Genomic DNA, 8,139 nt, shown 5'->3' with positions numbered 1-8,139 from the left:
TTTCAATCATTACAAAATCAAGTATGTAGATAGTACAATCTTATAAACTTAAACAGTTTAAGCTATTATTAATTTTTTACATTTGCAAGTTATTAACATTAAAATTATATTTATATATAAATTATTATAATTATGCAATTTATGTTCTAATTTAACAATTCAAATGATATATAATCTTATTTTATTCTTAATCTACATATATGTATGTATTTTAACATTGTTGGCGAAATAAAGCCCTGTCGTCCTGTGGTCCTTGCAGGAATAGCAGGAACAAATATAATATATATATTGTTGCCTGGAAAATAAGAAAAGTATTAGCTGATTTATATATGCAATTAATTATCTCCATAATATCTACATAATATGCTTAATAGATTATGTGGATTATTGTATTATATTGCATAAACGAAAATATTAGTATAAAATGTTATTAAATATAACTATCAATTGTAACCATAAATATCAATTATGATATGAAGGCACACGACTGTTTTGGTTCAACTTAAAAGATGGTATAGATTATATTTCAAATTTTAGGCGCAATGGTCATCCGACTGTCCATTCGGTCATGCGATAATTTGAATTGAAATCTTGATGCCCAAATAAAACTTCGTACACGCTACTATTCGCAATATCAGATTCTATTATAGATTGGCAAAACCGCACAAATACAAAAAAATAAAAAAGAAACTTAAGTAAAAAATAATACTTGCAACATTTATTCACAGCACGGAAGGACATTGGGATTTATACACTTTCAGAAGAGATTTCAAAATACATATACTTTATCTACAGGGAAGCGAAAATATAGGTAAATCTCTAAATAAATTTCGAGAGTATAAAATGTTCGGTTGCTCCCGAACTTAGCCTTTCCTTACTTGTTCTTCTTATATTTAGCACTTTTCTTTTAATATTATGATTATTTAATTTATTTAATTTAGCACTTGAATTTTTGCATATTATTATTTTATATTTAACCATTGAGGTTAATATGTTCAGCATTCTGCAAACGAGCATATATGCTGACAATCAAACGCACATATTTAAATGCGTTGAGTACCAACCGCTTGTATATCCAATTCATTTCTTTTTTTCGCTTTTTACCTACACACCTTATATATAAAGCTAATTAATTACGATAATATTAAAATAACTTACATTTTCTTTTGTATAAAATGAAGTCCCGGTCGTTGTCTTTGCTTTGATTTTGCCTGCAATTTTATTAAAACTTTATTAGTAAAAACACACAAATTATTAGATAAACACAAATCACACTTAATGTCGGCTTTAGTATACTATCCCAGGCTTTCGGTAATAAAATGGGTATCGTTGGAAAGAGGAGGTTCTCCAGATTAAAAATATATATACATATAGCTGCAGCTGACTTATAGTTTTCGAGATATTCGCACTTAAAGTTGAAAAATATGCTACTTTTATCTTGAATTTTCACAATATATACTGAATATTTTATTAATATTCTGCACTTATTTTACACTTACACTTCACCACATTGTTTCTGCATATTTATTTTATAAAAATTATGACGAAAATGGCTGTAAATAAATATTTAACATTTTACACAAATCTTCGTTTAAAAAATAGCAAAAAGGGTTGCAGGTTGACAAGTAATCAGTGTTGCCACATCAAATATTTCGCAAAAATCAAAAGAATAAAAATAAACAGAAAAAAGAAGGATTATAACCCAAACCAAACCATAATGGTGTTATGACTAATGCAAAGTCTTTCGGTATTACCTTTTCTTTGATAACACCCGGTGAATGCCCGACCAGGGTTATTTTTTTGAAGCGCGGCCGAAGGCCGCCAATGCAGAAAGTACTTATAGTGCATAGAGCGAATATCATAAACTTTCTTATATTATCTTTATATAATCTTTTTATAGGGCATTTGTTTTCTGCATTTTGGGTATTTATTTATTTTAGTTCTTCTCATTCGTTTGCAAAATATCTGATATGGCAACACTTATTACTTGTCAAGCTGCAACCCTTTTTGTTATTGTTGAAATTAAGAGATTTGTGTAAAATGTTAAATACTTATTTACAGCTATTTTCGTGATAAATTTTAAAAAATAAATATGCAGAAACAATGTGGTGAAGTGTAAGTGTAAAATAAGTGCAGAATATTAATAAAATATTCAGTATATATTGTGAAAATTCAAGATAAAAGTAGCACTTTTTTCAACTTTAAGTGCGAATATCTCGAAAACTATAAGTCAGCTGCAGCTATATGTATATATATTCTTAATCTGGAGAACCTCCTCTTTCTAACGATACCCATTTTATTACCGAAAGCCTGGGATAGTATACTAAAGTTTCCCCCACACTTACCTTTTAAAATTAATTCTTTTATATATCTCCTCTATAAAAAACAAATCAATTAATATTAACAATAAAATTTAACCAAAAAGTAACCTTACCTCTTCAAGCCCAAATTTTTTATAAAATGGCCAAATTGCCGCTTCAATTTCAGTTTTTCTTTTATTTTAATGTAATATATGTCTTCTTTTAGCATGTTATTATATCAATATGCTTACAGTGGCAATATTTTTTCTCGTTCTAACTAAAGCTTTCTCCAATTCAATTCCAATTGTAAACAAATGTAAGTGTTGTAATTGTATGTGTAAACAGCTGAAAAAAGTTTGATTGTGTTTGTGCAGTTTGTTACCTCCGTCTTGCAGGGGTAATTGTATGTGTAAACAGCTGAAAAAAGTTTGATTGTGTTTGTGCAGTTTGTTACCTCCGTCTTGCAGGGATAGAAGACAAGATTCCCGGCAGGACAGGTACCGGCGAATTCTCCAGTGATATGCCAGGGAGCGGTACCCGCAGTTTCAATGACAGTTTCTATGCCATTCTTAAGGACGAATTGACAAAAGTACCGAAAACTATTGTGTACGTGTGATCGTTCATCCCTTTCTTGCATATTACATTCATGATTTAGCAATGTATATATACCTCTTGCACAATTTGGGGAATGGTATTGGTACAATCACGGATGAAAGACCCAATACTGCGAACCAAAACTCCCCGTGTACTTTCAGTACTGCGACGCACAAAAGCCCAGACACCATAACCTCTGTTTTCGGTTAGTTCTACCAAAATCCCAAATGAGAATTTAATAACAAAATCATTAATTATATTACATATTTATTTAAAATATCATGCCATTTAGTTGTTTATTATTATATTTACTTTATAAATATATTATCGTACTACACTATATATATATGTATAAAGTAGGTGAAAATGAATATTTGAACAATTTTTGCTATCGGACAAAGGCTGGAGGAAGAGTGGAAAATGTCAAATACCCCATGCGGTCTGGAAGTGTAAGCTGCGCACATTATGTGAGGACTCTTTTGGTTTCTTTCGGAGTTTTTATAAGATCTGTTCTTTCATTAATTTCACTAGTACTAGATTCATCTGGGAGGAGGGTTTCTATAAAATATAAAATAAAATTATAATTTTTATAAAGTTTGTAATAAAAGTTGCTAATAATTACCTTATGTTTCTGGAATTCTAAATCTAACACGGCACCGTTCAAGTCCTAACATCCATGCTCTTGCTGTAGTATTTCCAATGAACTAATTTCGGTGAATTTATGTCCTTGTAAAGCGATACAACAACGTTATGGTTCCTCAATACAAGGTGAAAATGAATCAAAAAAGTCCTCCTAATTAAACATACAAAAAGTTTTTAAATTTCTATGAGCACAAACATTCACTTAAATTTACCCTTTAATTTCTGTGTTTTAGCTGCTAATGGCACGGCCAAGTGCCGGTAAGCTCAAAGATACTGAAACTGCTTTGCCCTCTAGCTCATTGGCAAAACCCAGTTGAAACACGCCATGTCGTTCCAATTCTCGTGCTTGTGTTGACCAAAAGGTTTAATTGCACGCAAAAAAGTGACATTAAACGTAATGTCTGGTGTGTGAATGATTTGTGTTCCATGTAGCAGCGTTTGCGTCCATAGTTTTGGATTTGCTTGCAGCACATATTCCATCGCTTCGAAAGTTCTACGCTGCTACAATAAGTGACACCAATAAATTTGCGTACCTTTAACGCGCCATATGAGGTTTGAAATATCTGTGTGGAAATTAATTAGAATTTAAGGCAAGATAATATTATTATATTCAACAATTATTTACGTATTCAATGGTTTCGCCATTGATGTTAACCATTGTTGGCGTAGCTTCTATTGCGTGCTTCGAATTGACAGTGCAAAGAACTATTTCTGTATCACCCTCTTCAATTCCATATTTTGGCTTTGGAAAACCTTTATTTTACGTTTTACTTATTTAAATATGCGTGCTTCAAAAATTTAAACTTTAATTAGGCTGCAGATCACTGAATTAAATAAAACACGCAAAATAATACTTCACAAGCAACCATGATATAGCTCAAAACAAAACTTGTTCAAACACGAGAACTTTGGTTGTTTCTTTCTATCATTGTGTATGAGAGAAGAGTTGAGTTAAATGTTTATGTACATTTTACCCTTTGTTGTGTATGTGTGTACGTACTGGTGTTATTAAAATTTCTTTGAATGTGTTGGAGTTTCAGTACCCATGACTTGCTGGGTTACGACAGGCTGAAGCGTTCACGACCCACGAATGGGAATAGGCAACAGAAGAATTGTCAAATGGAAAACGGAAATGTGAAACATAGTGAACCAAATTGAATAATGTGCAGATAAAATATCACAATGAACGTAATTCTTAAAATCTTCATTTATAAAATGATCCCATATAATCATGCACATTTATAATTAAAATTATATGTTTTGTTACAAAAAGTTGCCAACTTTTTTGTTGGTTGGAAAAGTGAAAAAAATTCTTTATAGACGACTTTTTTGTACTATTGTTGTTTAATTCCGCCATTGCGGACTTCTTTTTCAAGTTAATACATTTTTCACTTAGAATGTTAAATAATAATTAAGCACTAGCCTTGACTTCAGCAATTTGTTTTGGTTTTATTGTTCTGTACCACCGTGCAATTTTGTTTTGCTCGCGTGTTCGGGGTCGTGAAAGTTGTCACTCAACAGGAACTTAAAACCCAAAAAAGCTAACTGTAAACGCCTGTCGTAATCCTGTCTTCTATCATTGTTGGGGTACCCTTTATCTTTTAGCCCTTCTGGTAGTGTTTTTTTGGATTTCACTGTAGACCGGTTGCTTAACATGTAGGAAAATAAAAAAAAACAGCCTGTGGAGATGGGAATTACTCATCGACCATATATAATGTTGGTACATATCGGTTAAGCTAATTGTTTTTAATCGATGGTCTCTATATCTATGTGATGCATTTTAATTTGACGTAACATTTTTGTGGAATTGTTTTTATTTTAAGTGTAAGATTCATGATGATACGGTCGTTAGCTACTGTTTTTGAGTTGTGTTGCCCTAGATCTCTTTATATTAAAGAGGCTTGTAAGCTGCATACCTCAGTTGTTATGCGAAAAGTAGAAGACCGCAAGGGCATGATGGCTTCTATGCCCGAGAAAGATGAAGGAACAAGTGGAGAGAAATCAATTGATATAGATACGCTAATCCAGAAGTAAGAGAGATATGTGTATTATTTCAGGCTTGACAAGATTCAGTTTCAATTGTGCTACCATAATCAATGTCTGCTTAGCTTCGAGCACATCTTCACTATCAGTTAATAAATAAAATTGCCAAAATTAGTATTTTAGAATAGGGCAAGTGTGCTCCCGTTGCATTATAAATTAGCGTTTTATGTTATTTTTATACAATAGTAAAAATTTCGTTAATAAAATAGGTATTGTCGGAAAGAGAAGGTATCCATATTAAGAATATGTATAATATAATAATAATGTATGGCGATAACTATTGTAACCTCTAATATGTGTGATGATATATTAAAGCCCAGCCAAAAGTTTTTTTCAATGGATCTCAGAATGTTGTCGAATGCGAGGTATTGACATTTTTTAATAATTTTTATAATCTGATCAGTTTGGAACACTCTCATTCTTCCGGTATTGGCTGAACCTTGAGCATTTTGGACATATAATTCATTCGTGAAGGTGAACGATGATTTAACGTCATATTCGAACTTGACAGTTGTACTGCAGTTTTTCCATTCCAACTTAAATACTGTTTTGAATTCACTCAATTTAACTTATTCAACAACCATTCCAATTGTATAAAGATGCACGTGTATAGATCGCAGTTTGGTTGCTGATGCCATTCTGGCAGTTTACATTTTAGAGAAGCAGTTTAGGCATTGTACATATTTGTGAATGAATTCTTGAAATGAAACAAAACATGGATGAGATTTAATGAATTTAAAATGGTAGTGAAATTACCAGATTCCTGTGCTTTTTATGTATCTACTACTCGAGTTGATTAATGCTGTCAAAAATATGAAATATATGAAAATGTATACTTACCATTATCTTTTCAGTTTCATGAACTGAATTCTTTAATTAATTTTCACAGGGAACCTATACTACTATTATAAAGAGGAAATATTTGTATGTATGTTTGTAATGAATAAACTCAAAAACTACTGTGCCGATTTCAAAAATTCTTTCACCTATTGGAAAGCTAGATTCACTCCGAGCTAGTCGAGTAACTGCCTTCCCTAAAGCGGCAGCGGCAAATTATTGTCGAAAAATTCTCATGCCTATATAATTTGTATGGCGCATACCTAAATTTTGACAGAGCGTTCCGAAGTAAAGTAACCTTAGTTTTTTAAATTAAAATTGGGAAAGAAGTTCATACTGAACATTTAAAAAAGTGTACATTTGCAAAAAATGCACATTGTGTGAAATTTGTTTTTTTTCGAAGATATTAATTTTTACAATATATTTTATTTGACAGAAAAGAAATGTTCTTCCCAGATATCCAAACAAGTCATCAATTATTTAATGGGATTCCTTTTGCTGAATTGCCAGTTTGTAATATACGAGTATCTCCTAACAACACTATAATAAGCGTTACGGATTTTAAGGGTGTACCTAGGCTAATCCGATCTTGCGGTATCGAAGGTTTTAAAAATACTCGAAAAGGTACAAATATTGCAGCTCAAGCTACAGCAATAACTATTAGCGAGGTAAATAAAATGAAGTTGTGAAACATGTAGGTATAACATCTTATTTATTTACAGAAAGCAATAGAATTAGGTTGGAAGACCGTCCGGGTAAAGGTACGTGGATTGGGACCTGGCCGTATGGTAAAACAGTGTTATTATATACTTGGAATGTTTATTAAACTGGTTTAATTACAGTCTGCTATTAAAGGTTTGCAAATGGGAGGTCTTAATATTGTTTCCATTACTGATTCAACGCTTGTATCTTGGAATCCCCCTCGTGCCAGAAAGCAAAGAAGTTTGTAAAACAAAAAAATTTAAAAATGTTCCTTATTCATAAATAAATATTTGGATTGGTAACTATTTTTTTAATTAATCTGTAATATAAAAATGAATCGCTAAATGTGTTGCTAAGCATATAACTCGAGAACAGCTGAACCGATTTCGCTAATCCATTTTTTGAATATTCCTTAAAGTGCAAGGATGGTTCTTACAAAAAATTGCAAAAAAATTATCTGAAAAAGTCTAAAATTCACTCTTTTCTAATCTCCCATACAAACAATTTGTAATCTATAGATATGTACATATAAAAATTAATTCCTGTTCGTTAGTCTCGCAAAAAGTCGAGAACGGCCAAACCGATCAGTCTAATTTTAGTATTGAAATATTCGTGAAGGGCCAAGAAAGTAAGTGAATATGAAAAAATTGCGAGGAAGATAATAATAATAGAATTTTATTTGAGTTGACAATAAATATTAAAAACAAGTAAGGAAAGACTAAGTTCGGGTGCAACCGAACATATTATACTCTCGCAATTTATTGAAAGACTATTATTAAGATAACACACAAATTAACCCATAAATTCGACATAAAGTTTAATAGAATAACGAAAATCGTCATATATAGTATATGAGGGCTGAGGTAATTCCTGAACCGATTTCATTCATTTTCACCAGCAAGGTACACTATATCCAAGACTATACGCTCACTTAATTTTGCTAAGATATCTCACATATTGACCAATGCATACATATGTGTGGAATAAAGCCCACCGTATTTTTGAAAAACCTATAATTTGG

The 8,139-nt window shown here is 31.6% G+C and overlaps 1 protein-coding gene and 2 long non-coding RNA genes across 4 annotated transcripts; 1 reads left to right on the top strand and 2 right to left on the bottom strand.

Annotated features, from left to right (window-relative positions):
- LOC128919988 (uncharacterized) lies at nucleotides 1-2,594 on the bottom strand. The gene is made up of 4 exons (XR_008470105.1): nucleotides 2,435-2,594; nucleotides 2,346-2,376; nucleotides 1,159-1,211; nucleotides 1-295 (listed from the first exon to the last, which is right to left on the bottom strand). It is a non-coding gene; the product is annotated as an uncharacterized LOC128919988 (long non-coding RNA).
- Nucleotides 1,972-7,420, top strand: LOC105220232 (28S ribosomal protein S11, mitochondrial). 2 transcript variants are annotated; one of them, XM_054226065.1, is made up of 4 exons: nucleotides 1,972-2,115; nucleotides 6,853-7,084; nucleotides 7,139-7,204; nucleotides 7,259-7,420. In XM_054226065.1, exons 1-4 carry the CDS (start codon nucleotides 2,093-2,095, stop codon nucleotides 7,364-7,366), a joined length of 429 nt encoding a protein of 142 aa, XP_054082040.1. In that variant the 5' UTR covers nucleotides 1,972-2,092; the 3' UTR covers nucleotides 7,367-7,420. The 2 variants fall into 2 exon arrangements, with proteins under 2 accessions (XP_054082040.1, XP_011194966.2); XM_011196664.3 differs by lacking the exon at nucleotides 1,972-2,115 and adding an exon at nucleotides 5,267-5,566.
- Nucleotides 3,148-5,128, bottom strand: LOC128919989 (uncharacterized). Its single transcript, XR_008470106.1, has 4 exons — nucleotides 4,162-5,128; nucleotides 3,749-4,099; nucleotides 3,517-3,687; nucleotides 3,148-3,452 (listed from the first exon to the last, which is right to left on the bottom strand). It is a non-coding gene; the product is annotated as an uncharacterized LOC128919989 (long non-coding RNA).
- Nucleotides 7,421-8,139: the final 719 nt, after the last annotated feature.

The sequence above is a fragment of the Zeugodacus cucurbitae genome, chromosome 2, assembly GCF_028554725.1.
Source record: "Zeugodacus cucurbitae isolate PBARC_wt_2022May chromosome 2, idZeuCucr1.2, whole genome shotgun sequence".
NCBI lineage: Eukaryota > Metazoa > Arthropoda > Insecta > Diptera > Tephritidae > Zeugodacus > Zeugodacus cucurbitae.
Note: the sequence above shows the minus strand (reverse complement) of the source record. Positions and strands in the feature narration are given on the sequence as shown.

What these genes read in the sequence shown, in the direction of transcription:
- LOC105220232 (XM_011196664.3), top strand. Translation starts at nt 5,370, where the DNA reads ATGATGATACGGTCGTTAGCTACTGTTTTTGAGTTGTGTTGCCCTAGA. An exon ending in CAGCAATAACTATTAGCGAG is followed by an intron (nt 7,085 to 7,138) that starts GTAAATAAAATG and finishes ATTTATTTACAG; the next exon opens with AAAGCAATAGAATTAGGTTG. An exon ending in GATTGGGACCTGGCCGTATG is followed by an intron (nt 7,205 to 7,258) that starts GTAAAACAGTGT and finishes GTTTAATTACAG; the next exon opens with TCTGCTATTAAAGGTTTGCA.